The sequence below is a fragment of the Branchiostoma belcheri genome, unplaced genomic scaffold (assembly GCF_001625305.1).
Source record: "Branchiostoma belcheri isolate BF01 breed outbred unplaced genomic scaffold, Haploidv18h27 scaffold53, whole genome shotgun sequence".
Lineage (NCBI taxonomy): Eukaryota > Metazoa > Chordata > Leptocardii > Amphioxiformes > Branchiostomatidae > Branchiostoma > Branchiostoma belcheri.
Genome location: NW_017804165.1, coordinates 1,459,447 through 1,481,787, shown reverse-complemented (window position 1 = coordinate 1,481,787; position 22,341 = coordinate 1,459,447). Strand labels below are relative to the sequence as shown.

Here is a 22,341-nt window from a genome sequence, read left to right as displayed (position 1 = left end):
CATCTGCAGTAGTTCCGTCAGCCTATCTGTGACTACTTCTCCACCTGCTTTAAGGATCTCAGGAGGTATGCCGTCTGGCCCTGGTGCTTTCCCTCCTTGTAGTTGCTTGATGGCCTTCTGAATTTCCTCCTGACTAGGAGGATCATCCAGGAAGGTCATAAGTGGTCGCTGTGGCATATCCTGGATCGCCTGTTGGTCGATGTTGGAGGGTCTGTTCAGTAACTGGCTGAAATGCTGTCTCCAGCGCTCAGTTATCTCACTCTTCTCAGTGAGGAGAGTGCCATCAGCTGAACGGACAGGTGCCATAGCGTTGGAAGAGGGACCGTAAACCGCTTTCAGGCCCGCGAAGAACTTTCTTGTGTTGTGTTCATCTGCATACTGTTGCAGTTCTGCAGCCTTAGCCTCCCACCATTTGTCCTTCATCTGTCTGAGTTCTGTGTTATAGTTTTATGTTAAGGTTATCATAATCATGCTATTTGATTGATATGATTTTGCTTTATTAACTTGTAGACTAGCCATGGCGATGTTCAGCGCCAGTGCGAAGATCATCAAGCCAGCAGGCGAGAAGCCTGATGAGTTTGAGGCCTCCATCTCTCAGGTTTGTGGGAACATAAATTTTTAAAGATTGACTTTTACATGTGACATTGGTAATTTGCCGTTCAAAAATCAGCTCGCTTAATGCTGCCATGTATTGAAGGTATTGTTTGAAAATCAATAGTTGTAGTAGACATCCTTCCATCAAATCAATACACAAAAATTACTACTAATACTATGTACATGTAGTAAGTAAGATATGACATTCTGTTGGTTATGATAACTATTGCACAATCATACTATCAGATCTGTGCACCCTGATAGTTGCCACCCATCTACAATGATCGGAGGTAGTTTCAGGGTGCATAGATAAGGTAACGGTGCAGGTTACACCTAGCATCTTTCAGATGTTCTTGAAAAATGCTCCATAAAACCTGCCACACTTACACTATATATTTAGTATGATACTACATTGTTACCATGCATATGTCAGGGTTCTAGCTAGGATTTAATTTGCTATGGCATCACCTGATGCCCTTGTTCAAGGGTCATGGTTGACATATGAGCATGCATACCAACAGACCTTTATTCATTGTCCACAGGCTCTTCTTGAGCTGGAGATGAACTCTGACCTGAAGGCACAGCTCAGAGAACTGAACATCACAGCTGCTAAGGTAGGTGTAGATTCACTACAATATTCCCCAACAAAGATAACTCGCTATCCACTTCAAAGATAAATCAGAGTTAGGTAGATGTGGGCAGTTGCCTTTAACTCGTAGAGTAAGATTTTGCGTGACATGCATGAAGTCATTTTGTAAGATAGCAGCAATATTTGAACATGTTTTCATAACGAAAATTTCTTTGCCTACTAACACCCTGCTGTGTGGTTGTTTACAGGAGGTTGAAGTTGGATCCAGCAGGAAGGCCATCATCATCTTTGTGCCAGTGCCGCAGCTGAAGGCCTTCCAGAAGGTGCAGGTGCGCCTTGTCCGGGAACTGGAGAAGAAGTTCAGTGGCAAGCATGTTGTCTTCATCGCACAGGTAGGTGCTCTCTGAGATTGATGTTTGTTGGAAAGCATTTGTTCTCAAGGAGAGCATTGTACTTGACTCTTTGCTATGTATGTGATACCTTTGGATTTAACAACAGAATAGAATCTGTCTGACTTAAATGAGCTAATGTCCAACCATATACATGTACGTAGTCATTAAAAAAGATTCTGAAATGAACCTTTTGATGCTGTCATCATGCAGCATTGCTGCAAAAAAGATCTCCTTACCTGACAGTATCATGTCAGGTAAGGCTACACTGCAGCTATATTGACTGTTTCATATTATAGCATAGCACAGACATCTATTGTGCATTGTGTCGGAGTGAAACTACATGTGCAAGAAACATAAATCATGGCTTCCTTGAAAACTAGTGAAACTGTAGTCTCAGACTCACTATTACTGGAAGAAACATACACTGTAAAGAATGTTCCCCATCTCAGCAGCAAGCTTATTTTAGAGTTGACACCCAGTTTATCTGAAGTATGACTGAAAATGTTCTTGTTCTTCTTACAGAGGCGCATTTTGCCAAAGCCCACGAGAAAGACAAGGACAAAGAACAAGCAGAAGCGCCCTCGCAGGTTTGGTCCAATTTATTGGTGATCGAGTAATACTATGTAGATGGATTGGCCATACTGGATGCTAAAATGGCTGTAGTTTTGAACAGTAGTTTGACAGTTTATTGAAAATACTTGAGGTATTTCTGTTGTTAATCATCATGCTGCAAAAAAGATCTCCTCAGCTGACAGTATCATGTTAGCTAAGGCTACACTGCAGCTATATTGACCGTTTCATATTACAGCATAGCACAGACATCTATTGTGCATTGTGTCGGAGTGAAACAACACTTTGTTGTGTGTGATTTTTTTTTTTACATGTGCAGGGAAAATATGTAACAACTTGAGTGTACTAATGATCATTGTGTTTTTCTCAGCCGCACCCTGACTTCTGTGCATGACAACATACTTGAGGATCTGGTGTTCCCTAGCGAGATTGTTGGGAAGCGCATCAGGATCAAGCTGGACGGAGCCCGTTTCATCAAGGTGCACCTTGACAAGGCCCAGCAGAACAATGTCGAACACAAGGTGGGAATGGTTATTCCTTGTCCCTGTGGGTCACCTCACAAAGACATCAACATATTACTAGAGTGGTTGCAATTATTAATTTCAAGCACTGTGCTGAAATGAAACAAGTCTGACCCTGGAATATTTTTAATGGTTGTGTTATTAGCTGGTAAGCTGCCGACGATCTTCCTGGCTAGCTATGTGTTTGCCAGGACAGGCCAAGTGCAGCTATATTAAACTGTTTCCCATTTGAACAGTGCACATGTGTATCTTGTGCACTGTTCTTATATGAAACAACACTTGAAAAGAAAAATGAAGCCCAAAGAAATGTGAAGCCAACATGATTGTTGCTCACTTTGTGTGTCAACTCTGGTGTAAGTTGCCTGTCTTCAACAACTTTCTTCTTTCATTTCCAGGTGGAAACCTACAGTGCAGTGTACAAGAAGCTGACTGGCAAAGATGTGACATTTGAATTCCCTGAGTACCAGCTGTTCTAAATGGGCAGGAAAATATACTGAAAAGCTATCCTGAATATTGAGTGGTGTGTTTTTTTTTGGTCAGTCGTGTTTGAATAGATACTCTTCTCATAATATACTCTTCCTATCATATTCTACTCATGCTACTGGTGTCAAGAGGTATCAGTGCATCGGATCTGTTATTAGATTCCTGAGGCTTAATGTTTTTATACAAATGAACAATACCGCCATGGCTAGTGACAACCATAAAATTGGGAATGTACTAATCATTTGGCTAAGCCTCTATCAGATTTTCCGAAGGGGTTCTTGGTAATAGAATACAGCAAAAAAAGTGAATTATTGGCCAGGTAATTTAAACCATCTCTATGGTGGCAAATTATTTGCCCTATTTTGCTAAATTTTACTAATTTTATGTTGGCATAGTTACTCTGGTTGAGACTACTTTCCGCTACTGAGAAGAAAGTTTAGTGCACCTCCATGGTGCTCCTTTATTCCTAAGTCAGCATTTGTTCAGGAAACAGTGAAGACGTCAGGCAACACACAACACAAACAAATGTGACAAATTGGTAAAAATGGTTTAATAGGCCACACTGTACGTATACTACAAGCACAAGACGACACATACACAGGTAGACTACAGTTTGTATTGGAATTCTTGGCACTAATCTCTCACCACATTTGTTCTATTATCCAATTTCCTTGACCTGATTGCAATACTATTTATAGCGGCCAATTATTAAGACAGATGAAGACAATCTAGAAGAAAATACTTCTGGTGCTAAAAACATTGTTATCTAAATAGTTTATCAAAATAACAATAAAAACGGAAAAATTACTCTACTGTCACGCGGCATGATCTACATTGATGAAGAAATTGGAGTTTAAAAATATGTCCTTGGTCATATCTCAGGCTAAGTTACAGGGTCCCCTTTTCCTTCCATTTGTTGCAGTATTTTCCTCAGGAGATGATCTGCACAGAAAAACAAACATTCATCAGTACTTCATGGATTATTGGTTGTTAATGCTGCAGAGTATTGACAGTAAATATTCTAGTAGGAGAGAACTATGATTGTTCATACCGATTTGACAGTAGTCTTGATGAAATCTTTCCTGTCTGTCAAGTCAAAGTCTGGATACTTCTCGTACACCTGGAAGTCAATATAATACAATCAATGAATTTGTTCATAGGAGGGCAACATTGGCACCAATATCCTGATACATGTACTATATAGCTCAAAGGGACCAAAATTACACATAAAGTGCTACATTTGCTCAGGCACACAAGGAATAAACCACTGATGGAGGGAGAATTTTGTACCCTCATAACAAGACTGCTTTGAAACAATGAAAACACCAGTCAATGTAACTTAAGAGTTTATATTCTCCATTTAAGTTTTCATTATCTCATTACAAGCCTTGCTTACTTTACTTCACTTAACTGTTCCCTAGTTTTACAATAAAACCCAGCGTTCTGACACACACCTGTTTGCAGACAGACTTCATGGTTATCTCCTCCAAGTTGGCCCCTTCCAGTATCTTCTTCACAACATCTTTGAGCTCAGCATTCTATAGCACCAAAACATATAATCTTAGTACATGTACAAATATCTACTGGTCTGCTTCCCTTTCATACCAATAATAGAAAGGGATCGTCAGTGCCATGTTTGCGAGTTGATAGATATATAGGATGTGCTTTCAACGCAATTCTGACATACACTGTTACAGTATCTTGATTCCTACATAACTACAGCCAAAATCAATAACACAAAAAGCCATGCCTGCTTTCACAAATTCACACCGACTGAATTACCCAGGTGAGATTTCATAACATACTAGTAGTATCCATTTTCAATATCACTGATGATAGCATGCTCATAAGCAGGCCTCTCCAGGTGTCTAGCAGAGGAAGATATGCTCACCGTGGGAGGTTTCTTGATTTTCTTGGCCAAGGGTTCATCATCCGATTCGTCGTCATCTGAACTGATCTCCACAGCTGTCATGTAAGAGGAAGTGAGGGTTACTTTACGTAGGGAACTACAAGGTCCAGTTCCGTACAATCTAGACCTGAATGGAATCTTTTGATCCATCGAGGCTATATTTCTGCTTTTGTCTAGCTTGTTTGTCTCTCTTGCCATTGCGATGTACTTGCAAACTTTACTATTACTTTTCAACTTGGTTTAAAAGTTTCCCATACCTGGTTTCTTCTTGGGTGTTGGCTTCTGCATTTTCACCTTCAGTTGTTTCTTTGGTGTCTTCTTGGGTGTCTTTTTTGGAGCCTTCTTGGGGACATCTGCCTTTCTCTTCTTGGGCTGAATACAATGGAAACAAACATGCATAACTTGAAGGATACACATGAGTTATAATTGAATTGCAATATATCTGACTCAATGTTTTACTTTTCATTTATCAGAATTTAAATAAAGCTTACTAAGGTATGTGTAAGGAGTAAAAGTTTTACATCATCTTGTCAGCATATTGCTGGTGTATTTAATTAGTTTGTGAAATCAATTCTACCTTCTCTTCCTCTTCTTCCTCCTCGTCACTTGAGTCATCATCGTCATTCTCCACTTCCTCGTCAGATTTCGCCTTCTGTTTTCTCCTCTTCTTTTTACCCCCTTCCTCTTTGTCAGCTTTGCCCTCTCCTTTCTTCTTCCTGCCTCTTTTCTTCTTAGGCTGTGGGATGGCCTGTACAGCAGGACAATCCATACCATAGGGTCACATCTAATGATATATCACTCCACTATGTACACAACACAGGCACAGAAAACAGTGAATGTCTGCTGAATCAACCTTGTCCAGAACAAAGTTCAACAGGAACAACATATAAAACTACTAGTAGTCTGCTTTTTGTCGAACATCTCAACCCCAGTGGAATCTTTGAAATGTGAGTCCAATACTCTGTAAAATGATTCTGAGAAAGTCAAGCGTTTTGCCATTTAGCTGTATGTATGCTCCAGACTCACCTTTCCGGATGATACCGGTTCCATCAGAAATTCCATGAGCTTTTCCACCAACTCATCCCTGTTGCCTTTCTTCTCAATGTCTAACGTGTCACAAAAGTACTTCAAGGCTGCAACAGTGTACCTGATTTGGGAAAAGTCAAATACATTTGTATTAGGGAACGCTAGTACTGTTGCAATGTAAGTATGTACACAGCCACCTTCAATTCAAGATGAAAGGATGTGAAGTATGCAGGTTTGTTTAGATACATATGCTATCAATTGGTTGCAGCAAACCCATTTTGTTTCAGCAGCTGCCTGTAGTAAGACATACCTCAAAATCTGTTCCTTCTTCTTCTCATACTCCTTGGAATCTTTCTCGAAATCAAAGCCACTGAACTGACGTATGTGTCTCTTGATCACAGTTGCCTGTAAAAGGGATATGCATCAGAAAGCATATTACTATTAGAAACAAAAAAGCTATTGAAAAGCCAAGAAAACACATTTCCATTTTTTATGACATTATGTTAGAATTCCCGTATTCTAAGCCACCTTTGGGATCTTAAGATATGGTGTGAGATTAAAAGAGCAAACAGAGAACTGCAAGATCCATGTGGACAGCATCTAGTCTACTCACTGCTCCACCCTTGTTAAACAAAATTCTGTGCAGTGGCTTCAGGTCCTCTGACTTGTTCCGCTGTAGCTGCCATTCAACTGTACACAACAAACAACATGCAATCATTGTTAGAGTTACACAATTCAAAGTTTTAAACTCTGCTGCAGGAGGCATGCAAAAGACATGTCTGCCAAAAATGATGTTACATAACTGGTAACATGTTATACTGGGTTCAGCAGCTTTACAGCTGCGGTTTCTTTGAAAAAGAAACAAGAAGCAACCTACCTCTCTCAATTTCACCCAGTTTGGTCCCCTTGCCCTTAACAAGAAAAGACAAAGAGGTAAGCATATCACTAGCTCCTGAATTTGTGGATTACAGCATCATGATCAGATGTTACTAGTATGTGGGTTGTTGCAGTGAACAGAATGATCTTCAGACTTCTCAACAGTGCATCCTACATGACCAACACGGTCCCATATACAAAACATTTTTGTCCATTTCTTCCTCTCTAGCCCTTACAAATCAATATCCCTTATGAACCTATTACATCTACATCTAATACAGTAATAGCTAACTGGTAGATTTCCTGCCCACCTCTGGAATCCTGAACTCTTCCTTTGGGGTGGTGATGACCTCCACCTCAAGACGTTCTGTTTTCTTCCGTTGTCTCTTCCCTTCCACCACAGGGTCCTTCTCTAAAAGGCCAACTGGTAATATGGAAACATTACATTTATTACTAGATCTTGACCTATATCAACCAAAATTGATACATGACTACATGAGTAATTTGTGACCAAATCCTTCTCATTTTCAATAGTAAGGATTACTAAGGAATGTCCGGTAATCGTTCTATAGTGTTTTTGTCCGCCACCAAAGAAACCTAACTTACCTAATTCCTCATCACTACTTTCATCATCTTCATCCTCCTCATTGGGTTGTTCCTCCTTGGGTTTTTCCTTCTTGGGTGTTTCTTTCTTGGGCGTTTCTTTCTTAGGTGTTTCTTTCTTGGGCGTAGCTGCCTTCTGTGGACTCTTCTGAGGACTTGATGTTGGTGTTGCCTCCTGCATTTAAACGACATTCAAATTCACAAGTCAGAACTATGGTACTGGGAATAAAAGAAAGATGCATCCTGGCATAGCCGTGGACGACTATGTAACCCTTTTAGCATGATAATGCCGGGTACATAGTCGTGGAAAGCACCATAGGCCAAAACCAACCTTTGCCGTGCCGGGCCTCATGCAACGGGCCGGCCCCGTTTTTTTGGTGTCGCTGGCTTCCTAACGCACTCCCCTGCCGGGCCGGGGGGATAAGATCCTAAACAAACGCAGCATTTAACCACAACACGGCCTCGGAGCACGTAACTCCATACAAATCATCGGCGATCGACGCCATATTGAATGCAGGAATCGGTCCGCAAAACAGGCCGGACCCTGAGTTTACGTCAAATTACGTCACATACTTGCAGCTTGAACGTTGGAGAGTTGAAAATAACTGTCGTAAACTCAGGGTCCGGCCTGTTTTGCGGACCGATTCCTGCATTCAATATGGCGTCGATCGCCGATGATTTGTATGGAGTTACGTGCTCCGAGGCCGTGTTGTGGTTAAATGCTGCGTTTGTTTAGGGTCTTATCCCCCCGGCCCGGCAGGGGAGTGCGTTAGGAAGCCAGTGACACCAAAAAACCGGGGCCGGCCCGTTGCATGAGGCCCGGCACGGCAAAGGTTGGTTTTGGCCTATGGTGCTTTCCACGACTATGTACCCGGCATTATCATGCAAAAAGGGTTACAGAGTCGTCCACGGCTACATCCTGGCATTGAATTTGCACATCTTTCATTTCATATGCTGCACTTTCATCTCCCAAACTCTCAAAGTTCGACTGTTGACTTCTAGTTGCCTATCCAGGATATAGTGATGTTTACCTTGCACCTTTACCTTACACCATATTATTATTGGCATATAACCTCCTTGACCACAGCAAACCAGATGTGCATACACAACAACGCCCCCTATCGACAAGCCCGCCATTGGCAAGCTCTTATATCCTTGAGTAGTAAGTATTATGTTTGTCACAAATCTACATCTACAACCTAGCAATATTTACACTTAAGGTGTGGTACCAAAATGTATGTCGACAATCATGTATGTTTGCTGATAAGCGTACATATTCGACCAATAACATAAGTGCAGTGCAGTCCGCTCTGTTGTTTTCTACGAGTCCCTAGCCATCAATCACACCGATTTTGTGACATTTTCTTGTGGCGGAGAAAGTAACCATTTTATATGTCGTCAACAAAGTTGCGATACCCAGGCGACAGCCACTAAATTGAAAACACCAGCAGTCAGTACATATCATCAGCGTTATCGATATCAGGAAGAAACTGGCGTCATTTTTGATACCCTAATGAACAATGCCTTTTGTTAGGCGGTGCTCAGGCGTGCGTTTCATGTGCAGGTTGTATGCATGCAGGTACGATGGGGGCCGGGGAGCACATTTTGAATGGAAAATCATGCCCAACTGAGGATGTAACTACGCAACTATGAATTGCTTCTAATCTATAACTACGTGACAATCGAAAGAAAAGTAAAGTTCGTCTTAATTCACCTCAGTAGGAGAGTCAGAGGACCCGTTTTCGCTCTGCTCAGACATCGCGTTCACACCTTCCAGATTACAAAGATGGCGGCCACAAAAATGGCGGGAAACGAAACTAAAGCTGACCAATCACCGTCCGCCTTACAAATTTCAACTTTTATCCCTGTTCGCAATGAATTTCTTCTTTCTGTGTGAAGTAAATATAGTAATGTAAACAGGAGGTACAAATAGTAGTGACTTGTCTGTCCCCATTGTTCAAAAACTCAAAAGAATTCAACATTTTCAAGATTATGCACATCTCGCAAAGTCTCGTTAGTTTATAAAGTACCATGGCGAGAATTTGCGAGAGGAGTTCACTTCCGGTTCTTGGTCACTTCCGCCGTGGAATGTTTGGAAGAAGAGACCGAAAAACTTGCGAGTGGTAACGACATTTATTTGACGATACTTGGGCGTTCTTGTGCAATTGGAGTCTCCAGGTAAGTGTGAGGAAAAACATAAGTCATGTGTATATTTCCTACTTTCTTATGTTTGTTTATTTGACGTTGTTTACGTCGATTTTCACTAGTGAACTGATCAGATGCAAATAACTTGCTCGACCGCCTTCCCAAAATTTTTTAGACTCGATAATTTACATATGACTACCATAAAATATGTGTTGCAGCGGTATTGCAAAGATAAATAGTCATGTCACTTAGCTACTAACGAATTTTGCACCATTCACTGTGGATCGATATGTAGCGTAATGATTTTTAATAGGAAGTTGTCTTTCCTCTCACGGCGATTTACATCCTTGGTTACGTGCGTACACGTTCGTGGGTTCAGGACCTGATAGTAAGACTGTGCAGTGGACGATCACCTGCTGTCATTCGTGTGGGCGAAAAACACGTCAGGACGATTTCTGCGTCATTGCAGACCGTAAAGGTTAGGTTCCTGGAAACAGTACAAAAGTCACGAACACAAAGGTTAGCCGCAGACGTAGAAAATTAATGAACATAATCATGGCCCACTAGCCACTACACATAACGTTACAACTTGTGGACAGGAGGTTTGGTCTAGCCTAGGTGCCAGACTGTTTCCAGGGCCTGCCCAGACCACAGACCAGTTCCTTGGTTCCAGGGCCAACATGCCCCAAGGAAAGTATACCACAGCCCCCCTCAGTTAGGACCTGATCCCTGAATGGCTTATTATGCAGCACACTGTAAATTGGCGCACTATGGTCCAGGCATCCAGACTAGGACAGGTCATGGTCATGGTCAGGTGTAGACAGCAGAGATGAGTCATGCAGCCCTGAAGAACCTTTGATGTAAGAGGGTCCCAGCTTCACCAGCAGTGCTCAGTGGTCATTCCTGTGCCAGAACTGAGTGTAAATCTAGCAATCAGATGTAAATTGATACCTGATATGTGTAGAAAATTGAATTGTATAATATATCCCAAGTCAGTGGTGTATGGTGATATGAGATTGACATGATTGTGTTGGATTGTTTTTGCTGGAAACAGAAAAGAGAAATGATGACCATACTGATTCTTTTATGAAGATTGTGTCTCTCTCTAACCTCCTCTGTAATATCTTCTAATTTGTTGCATTGAAATCTATGCTCTGAAATCTGAATAATTGATTATAGTCTTCCATTCAGCAGGATGATGTGATTGATACTTTCATTTCTTTTTGAATACTGTAAGTGCATTCAAAGTTCATTTTCTACAGTATTAACAGTATTATCATTTTCAGAACGTTTTAATTACATTGCTTAGTGCTTCTGACTAAAAGAAGCAGTTTTCATCCAATGAAAATGTCATTTGTGTCCAATGCTTGCTTATGAAATAAGATGAGACAACTGAAGAATTCAGATGAAATATTCAATGGCATTGGTAGGTGCTATGTCTTCCTGGTTGGCCTATAGAACCTACAAAACTACAGAAAGTTGAGCAGTGATACACTGTATCATGCTATAATGTGATTACAGCAAAGTGTGGATGATATACATCGCTTAGTAAACCCATTAAGGATACCCTTATCAGATCTTTGCATAAGTGATCCACTAAATACTTCTGCTTGTAAGACAGCTAAGGTCGTCATTTTGCTTTACATCTTCACCAATAATAACAGTTTTTCTATGATTTTGTAGGGAGGATGGAGACTGAAGGAGACTAGAACCGTGATGCAGTCACCTGTTTCAGCATGTGTGATATTGCTGATAACTTAGGCAAGTGTACAACGTGATACTTTCTATATCCCATCACTGTCACTGTACCAATAATAATTATGAAAGTTGAAATTTTTAAAACTAATTTAAAGATGTCAGAGCCCGGGAGATGTATTGTTTAGAGTAATTGCGAGTAATACTAAATGCATACTTGTATTTTGGAACAGGAATACATTATAGCATACTAGTAATTGTTCTCTTATGCCAAAGGTCCTCAGAATTCCCACAAACCTAAAAGGCTTATTCTTTCTCCAGTTGTAACCAGTCTTTTCTTTAAAATCTTGCCAAAATGTGTGAAGACAGGGCATGTATAAGTTATGATAAGTGCTGTGTACTTCTAGTTCTATTAATAGTGCCAGCCACTTTGCAAGAGTCACCTTGTGAAGTTGTGTAATAAATAATAGATCAGTGTTCCTAAGGATGTAGCAATCTCTGAACAGAAGTCTCCAAGTGGGTCAATTTTGTCACAACTCTGTGAATAATGGAAACAAATTGGCTTCATGGATACACTTGTCATGCATATTGCAAAGGAAAGCACTTCTCTACAGATGCAACCTGATTTTTCAATGTCAGTTGAAGTGCCTATTGTAACTACTGACGCATACAGGCAGAGGGATTTGGTCGAATGCCAAGATGAAATTAATGAAGCCGTTGGTTGCAGAAGACAAGTAATCATACAGTAATATTTCTCACCGGTACTTGCACTATTGATCGTTTGGAAATCATAAATGATTTGTGCTGGATTGCTTGAAAACTACTAGTATATTATGTAATACGTATACCCTGGTACTTACCCATTCGATCGCTGATGGACCATAAATTGTTTGTGCTGGTTGGTTGTTTTAGGCAGTTTGTCAGGTAATACTAGTTTACGTGACCACATGCTGGGATTGGAACAGACTGAACAGACGTGTTATGATCCTGGTGGTTTGCTTCTTGCATAGTTGATAATTCATGCATTGTCTTTTACAGAAAAAATTGAATCCTAGAGAACTGTGACCATGGCTGTGAGTAACAGGGAGGGGGACCTGTCCATTGACCCTGCAGTCAGCTGTAAACTGTGTCTCACAGAACAGACACTGTCGGACATGTTTGAGCTCAAACAATGTGGATGTTCCTTCTGCACTGCAGTAAGTGCAAAGATTAATCATCTTATGGTGTCTCAAAGGCTTGAATTGTATTTCTTTATTTTCAGTTCAGGTCTGTTTTTGTAAAAGATGTATTTGACAAACAAAGAAATGTGAAACTGTTAAGTTGTACGGGGTACATATGTTCTCAAGATACTGTGTCACAAAGGGCAGGTTTGTATGCATGATTAAAAAATGATTCTACTTTTTTTGGAAGGTAAACAGATTATTGAAATGCTGGGTTTTGGACTGTGTAAATTAAAGTAGCTTACTAGGACATTTGTAATAGCTCTTTCAGAACAGTGCAAATCATTAACAAAGTCAGGGACAAACTATAAGATTGTGTATGTCGGAGGAAATGTGTGATTCCTGCCAAGAATCTTAGGTAGGTGACCTTTAAAGGATGGCAAATTGCCATGAGATTTTTACTTTGTTAGCTTGTCTGCAGAAAAAAGGAGTAGGGCACAGTTAATACTATAATAGTCAACATAAACATGTTTATTTCTTTGATTTATTCAATATTGTGTTTCTATGTCTGTTGTTTGTTGACAGTGTATGAAGCAGTACATCCAGGTGATGGTTAGAGAGGGCACTGTTCTTGCCCTGACCTGTCCAGATGCCTCTTGTCCTAAACAGGGTACACTGGAAGCCTTTGAGGTCAGTTATAGTCTGTTTACCATGCACACAAACAAGTTGACAAGGTGCAATGATTCAGTTGTAATATGTGGTACATTCCAATCAGCTGATTCCAATTCACATAAAAGAAACACATACTCCCTGCTTGCTTGCTTGCTTATTAAACAGTGCAGATAGCAAGATTTGGTTTTAAGCTAGCTTGTGGCATGGGGAAAGTCAGTAATGTCTGCTCTTTAATCGTACATGCTGGATAGATTAGGTCTGTACTAATAAACGGTTCCCTTTTATAGGCCTGCTTAACTTGGCATAGTTACTTGCAGACTTGATGTCAAGAAAATGTCAACATTGTTTTAGTTGGCATTACACTGGTGGTAAAATTTCCTTTGTTTTTTTAGGTGCAGAAACTTGTGGACCAAAAGCTGTATGATAGGTATTGTAAGCTGAAGTTTGAACAAGGTAAGGGAAAAAAATTTCCTTTATCAACTATTGCGAGTCAACAGCACCTTTTTTTGTCATGAACACATGAATGGCAAAATGTTTAAATGACATTCTAGTATTAGATTGTATTTTGAATAAGGTCAGTTATAATGTAAAAGATTCTATGCTGACTTGATTGTAACTTGTAAAATTACAGGCATAATCTACTATTATTCCAGCCAGTGTTCTAGTGGTGTTTTTCATCTCTTTGTTGAGTAAATCTTGTAACTTTTAAGCTCACATGCCTATGTTTTAATGGCAACTCCATAGAAGTTGATCTGGACCCGAGGAGAACATGGTGTCCTCAGGCGGGATGTGAGACCATCTGCCATGTGTGCTCCAGAGACCCCTACCAGGCCTCTCCTGTCAAATGTCCAAAGGTACATCCTACCTACATGTACTTCCCATTGTCATCTCAAATTATTTAATATAACATTAAATGGTGGGTGTCAATTTGATATATGTCATATTGGATACTTTTTTATGTCAGTGTCATGATGTTTCCATACTTACTGTATGACATTTTACCTGGCGAGAGTAAGGCAGTGCCGTTTTGTACATCAACTCTCTTTTCCCTTCCAGTGTGGCCTGAATTTCTGCTCAAGGTGTAAATTGAAGGTAATGTACAATCTGTTTGCCATTTAGTGGATGGTGCAGTTCTAAACTTATACTTGTGTTGTCTACGTTTCTCAACAGCCATGTGAAGTTTTTCTATCTAAAAATGCATTCTGCTGGGTAACATTCTGATAAGAGGGCCTGTAAGGGGGGGTAGTGATTACGAATTACGCAAAATTTTCGCCGCCTATTACGAATTACGTTAAAGTTTCAGAGCTGATTACGACTTTACGATTTGCGGCTAATGTCCAATTACGAATTACGCTGATTTTTGCGGAGTCTGCCTACGAATTACGAAGTCTAAAACGGCTTGATTACGCCTTACGAAAAAGGGCTTGCAGGCCCTCTGATAAGGTACATGTGCTACATTTTACAAGTGATGTGGTTTTCAAGAAGATTCTTTTGTTCTTCCCCAGTGGCACACAGACCTGTCCTGTGATGAGTTTGTCAAAAGTGGAGCTGGCTCTTCACTGGATTTGGGGTAAGTTTGTTTTTACACTTCTTATGGGTTAACAGAGACTTTCATGATAAATTTGACTTGGACTTTTCACAGCGGACACAAATAAAGACTTCCCATAACTACTTCTTTGCTAATACAGGTACATAGCAAACCTTGTAAGGCTGATGGCTCCAAGCATGATATTTAAGGAGTACGCAAGACTGTAATGTATGACCCATTTAAGCCAGGAAAGACCCATTCTCCTCCGATAAGTGTGGTGGCTCCTTTTCAGGGCAAACACTCTAACTATTACCCCACACACAGCCTCGCCCCTTTTTGATACATATTCTGAACTCTTCTGTCCCAGAATCCCGTTCCAAGCTGATGAAGATGCCATAGTGAAGAGGTGTCCCCATTGTCACCTGCCAATAGAGAGGGACGAGGGATGTGCACAGATGATGTGTAAGAGATGCCGACATGTCTTCTGTTGGTACTGCCTTGCATCTTTGGACGTAAGTACTCATTGCAGGCATTGCAGCAAACATTACTGAATTGTCAATATTTATTGTTCATTGATCCAACAATGCTACAAACAGTGGTAAGGACATTTTACTGTTAGAGTTTCCTCTTGATTAGGGGAATTGTTTGCTCAATGCTCTATGCCTGTATTTCCTTCTCCAGGATGACTTTCTGCTGAGGCATTATGACAAGGGTCCATGCCGCAAAAAACTAGGACATTCCAGGGCATCCGTTATTTGGTACAGGACACAGGTGAGAGTTTGGGTGGAAATTATTGTTCTTGTAAACTTTAGTCAAATGAAGAAAATCCTTTTCTGAAATACTTGTATTTGTAGGTTCACAGACCACACAGGTTTACCAACTGTGAAAGATACAAATTTTAAAGAAACTCAAGCAACTGGATACATTTTGAAAACTTTCATCTGTGACTCTTTCCCCAATTTTACCACAGCTCCCAAGTTTCTCCAGAATCTAACTTGTGGCTGTGGTAAGATTTCCTTGGAGGCATGTTGTCCCCAGAGCTGAGGAGCTGGCCTGTGTAGGCCCTGAAAACAGTTTAGCATGCAGGCTATTAATAATCGTTTTATTCTGTTATGAAAACTTATATGACCCAAGTTTTCTCCCCAGGTTGTCGGCCTGTTTGCTGGTTTTGGTATCTTACTCCTCGTGGCCTCCCCATTCCTCCTGCTGGCAGCACCCTGTCTGCTCTGTGGCAAGTGTGTGACCAGCAAGGCTTGTAAGTCATGCTGCAGCGACGAAGTTCCAGACAACAACGTCGAACTCTGACAAACTTTGGCACGGGAAGATGCTGCTACATCCGTCATGCAAATCTCTGCACATGATCCTCAGCGGTGCAATCATTGTCGGGTCAAACTGACTGAAATGTATTCTTTGGTGTTTGGGGGAGAACATTTATCTTGCAATAACCTTTTTTATGAACATGTATCCAGAAGAAAGGGAGAAAAGTGTAAAAACATTATTATAATGAATCTGCCATGTAAATTACATGGTTATGAAGTAGGAAATTAAATTTGTTTCTTTTCATAGGTAACAAAATTGGTTGGTCACCAATAATTGTGTCTTGATGAGGGATTCTATACTGGTAACCGCAAAGCCTGTTAGCTTTTTAGCTCATAAAGTTTATGGATAACAGTTATGTGTGTTTGTCTCCTCATCATTGTGAGAAGTATTGGAGAGTAAGTCTAATTGTAATGTAGCTACTTTTGTGATATTTCAGAGAGGCCTGTTGTACATAAAACAGCTCATTTCTCTTGTACAGCTTGGAGGGTACAGTATGATGTCACAGATGTATCCAGTGGGAAATGACTGTTACTCTTCTAACATATTCGAACTTCACTTTCCCCACACAGTGTATGTATTTTGTTCATCAGTACTTGTGCAGTTTGATTTTTGCAGTAACAAAATGTATTTTAGTCATTCCCATGTATGTTTAGTTGTGTTCTCCATTAAGTTGGCATAAGTATATTTTTCATCTGCCAAATTAAGTCTGTGTAACTTTACTTTCTTTAATCCTCCTTGTGTCCATTTGGATCAATTCAGCTGGAAATCATCATCAAAATACAGTACTCTTTTTTAAATCTTACCACAAGTATTTTTAATCATGTTTTCTACAAGGGAAACACATCAAATACCATTGCCACTATTACAATAAAGTGGTGTGAAAGCATCTAAAACCATGTTGAAAAATGTAGCACAATTCCTGTATCTAAATCATCTAAACCTGACAGTTTAGAAAGACATGAGTAGCAAGTGGTAAAAGTTCTTGTCAGCAGGGTAATAGGATTTGATTTTTAGAACTCCAGAATGCACCATTGAATAGGGGATATAAATGTAGGATTTATTAAAGGTCTCATTACCGTCTGAACTTTGGTAACTCATATTGGTATTTGCTGGATGTAGCCTGGGTGCGTGCCATCCTCCGTACCTCTTGCCAGCTCCCTAATATCAGCTGCCTTCTCAGAACTCTTCTCATATCATGAAGGTCAGAGATCTGCCTTTACTTTTAGTTGATAGTGCAATACTCAGTACATGGTTTGACTTGTGTTATATTTGCCTTCTTCATAGATGTTGTATGAGTTCTAACTAAATCCATCAGCAATACTGTAGCATTATGATAAGGATCACAGATGGAGCACTTTTGATAACTCATTTCTTTGTTTGAAGCTCATTGATTTGATATTTGCCCCCAACTTGGGGAACAACAGTATGTACTTGTATAAACAAGCAAAACAAAAGCTTAAGAATCTGTAACAACTGTCCAATGCAGTATGTAAAATGACATTCAAATTTTGTATACATGTACTTCACTGTCCATCCTTAAGCTCATATTTACACAGAATGACGTTGGTCTGTTTTCAATGTGTACTAGTGGTGTAAGTGAAAAGGAAATTGTGCAGTGCCAGTGGTGGAAGCTCTCTTAAAGTGTACATTAATATTGTTTTGAATGACTTGCCATATACAGCTTTAACACTTCCATGTTCACTGAGTCCCATTCCAGAGTTTACATTCCACCATTGATCTCTAGTACAAGGCTGCTTTAATATATAAGAAGAGGAGGATGATTTGTTTTAGACCAAAGATGCACCAACAGCTTCTTTGGAAAGTTTAGAATGATTAAACAATGAATGTGATATGGATGATCATAAGTGATGTGTTTTTTTTTTGTTTTTTTTTCAATTTATTTGACTTAGTGCATTTTGCATATATAACTATTTATAGATGCCACACTGAGTTGTTGAGGAGACCAAGGACATTATACATTCTTGTATAATGTCCTTGCTGAATTCATGAAACAGACAACCTCTTTCTCTTTTCCTTCTTAGGCTCAGTGTGAAGTAAATAAAAGAATTGAAATAAATAAAGTGACGTGGAAGCCATTGAATTCTATTTTGGATATTTTGGAGTTGGATTCTATTTTGTGACCATCACTTAATTTTTTTTAATGGATAGCATTGCAGGGTCCAGGGTTTGGTGTTATTAAAGGGGGAAATTTTAGACCAAGGATTTGATAAACCTTCATGCTTGGAAAGGATTTTTAAATGCCAGAAATAACAAATTTTTAGGACAAGACCTTATCCTCTAGCTTATCCAATGATTTTTACAAGTCATCAAATTTCTATTCATTTATTTTCATAGAAATGATTTTATTCATCTTCCATCCCTTTTCCCTGATCCCTTTCATACCTGGCTAACACAGCACCAATCATTGTCACGCTGCCCACGTGTTTGGGAATGACTAATGAATATTCATCAAGAAAACGCGCGAAAGCCGACTTACTGCCACTTTTGCTTGTAATCTTCCGACAACAAATGACCTCATACGAATTTTTTATTTGTAAAATACTTCCTTTCACTGTCGAGATTGATAATAATAATCTATCGAAAAGTTACCCAAGATAGCGATTGATGGTGTCGTAATACCTCGAGGATCGTCTTTGAATTATATATCTGCTCAAACCGATGGGACTATTTTCTCGTATGCGGAAGGATTTCTATTGACATTCATCCCTTCCAACGTGTGTTGCCACATTCTACCGGTAGCATCCGAGGGATTTAGGTGTGTTGTGTTTTCGTTCTAGTTTTGGTCACTTTTTGGTATCGAAATGGCACAAGAAGAAGTAGGAGAAGAGACCAGCAAGTACCTGCCACAGCTCCTTGCAGAGAAGGACAGTTTGGACCCGTCATTCGTCCATGCATCAAGACTTATTGAGGAAGGTGCGTATGTCAGAAAATGGCGTGGGGCAGCCGGCGTCGTTCTTTGTTCACATGTCAAAGATGGTTAAAATCCTCACACCTTCGAATGCCAGGTTTTGACGTTTTTGTGTGCCAAAATTCCCCATATATTCGTATGATATGGCGACGTACGCTTCTGAAGGGAATGAAAAACATTTATTCCAGCATTTTTTTAAACAGACAAAGAGGAGCTTGATCAAAAACATAATTTTTCAGCGGTCCGCTTGCTTCCGGTCTGTCTCTCTCTTGAGTCATGTGTTCCTGTACAATATTTACAAAGATAATGTTTTCCTCATTTGCCTGCTATATGTGTAACTATCACACCTTTAGACTTTTTGAAACGGAAGAGAACAAAGTGACCGCAAAGGATTTCCGGACATCAACTGAAATCACAGCCAGATTCGTGGGGAGGGGGGCAAACTTCCTGTCTGCATGTCTACACACCATATGTCGTCTGGTTTTGGTCTCTTCTGCTATTGAGCGCATTTTCTACTGAACCTTATCCAGTTATGTTTAGACACACAGGCTAGTGTAACCAACTTGGAGATTAGGCATTGGGTGAAATTTATAAAGAATAGCGTTGGTCTTTGTTTTCGAGTTATTCAGATTTTGACACAAAAGCATCATGTGTACACCATATTCTCCCCTCATCACAAATCATATAAAATTGTGAGGTTTACTGAGTAAGATGTGCATGATGTTACTGTTAAGTTTCCTGCTGCACTTTGCTCACATACATACACAAATAAAACCCTATCCAAGTCACCAACAGAATGTGATTAGTTTAGTGGTTTATACATGCTGCATGCAGAGGTCTTATGACGTTATGTCAACCTCCACAAATTTGGGTCACAGTTACTCTATAATGGTATAAGTCCTATTGAAAACATTGTCCAGTTGGATTATCTAAACAAAACAGACCTTGCATAGCCTGGAAGTCTTTCTCACATAACTGTTGTGAAAAGTGTTTTGAGAGTCAATGTTCTCTTTGTAGAGATTTCAGCTATTGTAGACAGATGTATTAACACCTGCCAGCAGACTGTCCTGATAACTGTCATGCTAATTACCTGTGCTAATTGGGCAAGAAAAAGCCATTGTCCCGTGGCTGGACAATACATGTCAGTTGATTTTTCCAGATGAGCCCCAGACATGGTGTCCTTTGTCCAATTTTGCTAGTGTAGAATGGTGTATTTCTGAGCCCAGCTGGTATATTTGGGTTTGGATTCAAAATTTTGTTTGATCCCTGAAGAAAACGCTTTCTTTGTTGTGAGTGACAAAAGCATAAAGAAAGGTGCTGCAGGGCTAATTTGCACCGAAAGTACAGTAACAACTTTCTTCCTCAGTAATAAATAACATTAAAATTTGTACCAGTGATGCGTTAGAAAAATGTACCAGTACTATTTTTGATCAACATTCATATGTCGTTGCAGAAATCTCCAAGCTTGAGAAGGATGACAAGTCCAAGGAGCCGCCAAAGTACAAGGAGGTGCACACAGACAAACCATACCGCATCTTGGAGAGAGTCCTCATTCCTATAAAAGAGTATCCAAAGGTCAGTTCTCGGTCTTAAACATCTAAGCCAGACCAAAGGGGTTTTTACAATACTGAACTGGGTTGTTGGAAAATATATTTCAAGGAGCATTGATTTGTATGATACACAATAGAAGTAATACCCTTCTTGCATCATTGCTGATAAGCCTGCATGTATGTATGTATATTGTGATTGTTCTTGTCGTAGCAAATAGGAGACCACAGTTTTTTTGTCCCCAAAGTGAACATCAGTTTACATAATTTGGTTACCTTTCAGTTCAACTTTGTTGGGAAGCTCTTGGGTCCAAAGGGTAACTCGTTGAAGCGCCTACAGGAAGAGACTCGCACCAAGATGTCTATTCTGGGCAGAGGATCCATGAGAGATAAGAAGAAGGTTTGTTGATGGTATATTTTATACATTCATGATGTGCACACATCAGTGTTTCCGCCAGACTGCAGCTGAGAGGCCGTCCAGTTGGGAAGGGCCGGGTCGCGAAAATTAATTAACTTAGGGAACACGTCGCGAAAATTAACTGAGGGGGCGGGGCATTTGTTTACACTTGTTTACAAGTTGAAACTGTCCACAAGCATTCCACATTTTTTTGTATTGACATAAAAACACTGTTACAGATGGCAAACGTATCGTAAGGAAATTATACTGTTGCAAAACTCTGCTGCAAAACTCCAAACATCGGCATCATTTAATTATTACCTCCGGTAGCGCCCGCGCTAGCCGGATCTTTAATAGTGAAGAGCCTTGCTTTGTTCGTACTCGTACTTCTTCCGTACATTTCCGCTACGAATTACTAGTTAATATCAAGCCAAAAATACGTCAAAACATGTAAAGAAACGTCATCTTATCTCTCATACACGAGACAAATTTTGAAAAATAATTGGCTGTATCGTAGCTTTCGTTGCTGTTTCATTCAACAAAAATGCTCCTTGATTGTAAAATGATCACTCATCTGTTGTCTCCAGTACAGTGTCAAATGGTAGCGTGATCGTAGCGTGCGAAAAATCGGTGTTAAATTTAACTTAAAAGTCAGAAAATCGCCGGAAAATGAACTCGCAGCACACAGTCTCAACCTCGCCGGAGAGAAGGAAATACGCGCCATTTTGTCATTAATATGTAAGTAGCAGCGTGAACTCTACACTCTGATTGGTTGACCTCATATGACCTGCGCTCTGATTGGATAGAGCCATCTTTGCCGGCATAGCTGCAGAATTTGTTTGTTGGCGAAGAGAGCTATACTACGCTACTTTTTACGGTGTTTCTACCGCTAATTAGTAACATTCCACGCCACGAACGAAATTCATTATGAAGAATTTTTGGGAAAATGTATGCATCCATATGCCGATTTGTGGTGCCTTTCGCGTATTCAAGCAAGCCGGAAGTGTTAGCGAACCGCGGCGTGGATAGCGAACTGCGGCGTGGATTTTCATGCAACCCGCCCGCTACAAGACCATCAAAAACGTAACTCCCAAAAGAGAATTTTCACATCCGAAATGATTCTGTTCGAGGAAAATGTTTGTGGATACATTTTACCGGATGGAGACTTGAAAAACGGGTTTTAATGAGATTAACGTATGCGAAAGGCGCCGACATCAATTGTTCGTCAGCATGATAACAATAGCAAAACAAACAACGTTTGTCTTTCTTGCCTTGGACGGCGTCCTCGTCTACAGGAACAAAACAAAGACTGTCAATTTCTCTGATTTTTCCGAGTCTCGAATTTTTTTTAAGAGGTACGGCCTCTGTCCGAGTTTAGGCCGTCC

General features: G+C 40.1%; 3 protein-coding genes across 3 annotated transcripts; 2 read left to right on the top strand and 1 right to left on the bottom strand.

Moving 5' to 3' along the window:
- Positions 1 to 480: 480 nt before the first annotated feature.
- LOC109480994 (40S ribosomal protein S7) lies at positions 481 to 3,177 on the top strand. The gene is made up of 6 exons (XM_019783465.1): positions 481 to 598; positions 1,137 to 1,208; positions 1,432 to 1,575; positions 2,098 to 2,162; positions 2,516 to 2,666; positions 3,062 to 3,177. The coding sequence occupies exons 1-6, from the start codon at positions 518 to 520 to the stop codon at positions 3,140 to 3,142; spliced, it is 594 nt and encodes a 197-aa protein (XP_019639024.1). The 5' UTR covers positions 481 to 517; the 3' UTR covers positions 3,143 to 3,177.
- Positions 3,178 to 3,677: 500 nt separating this feature from the next.
- On the bottom strand, positions 3,678 to 9,429 carry LOC109480967 (protein DEK-like). Its single transcript, XM_019783433.1, has 13 exons — positions 9,278 to 9,429; positions 7,567 to 7,738; positions 7,272 to 7,384; positions 6,962 to 6,995; positions 6,698 to 6,774; positions 6,395 to 6,489; positions 6,085 to 6,205; positions 5,636 to 5,806; positions 5,316 to 5,430; positions 5,041 to 5,114; positions 4,604 to 4,687; positions 4,201 to 4,269; positions 3,678 to 4,091 (listed from the first exon to the last, which is right to left on the bottom strand). Exons 1-13 carry the CDS (start codon positions 9,320 to 9,322, stop codon positions 4,080 to 4,082), a joined length of 1,182 nt encoding a protein of 393 aa, XP_019638992.1. The 5' UTR covers positions 9,323 to 9,429; the 3' UTR covers positions 3,678 to 4,079.
- A 175-nt stretch (positions 9,430 to 9,604) lies between these two features.
- On the top strand, positions 9,605 to 16,205 carry LOC109480980 (probable E3 ubiquitin-protein ligase RNF144A-A). The gene is made up of 11 exons (XM_019783446.1): positions 9,605 to 9,741; positions 11,392 to 11,469; positions 12,442 to 12,599; positions 13,149 to 13,253; positions 13,628 to 13,688; positions 13,980 to 14,089; positions 14,292 to 14,327; positions 14,741 to 14,805; positions 15,131 to 15,275; positions 15,445 to 15,534; positions 15,910 to 16,205. The coding sequence occupies exons 3-11, from the start codon at positions 12,471 to 12,473 to the stop codon at positions 16,066 to 16,068; spliced, it is 900 nt and encodes a 299-aa protein (XP_019639005.1). The 5' UTR covers positions 9,605 to 9,741; positions 11,392 to 11,469; positions 12,442 to 12,470; the 3' UTR covers positions 16,069 to 16,205.
- Positions 16,206 to 22,341: the final 6,136 nt, after the last annotated feature.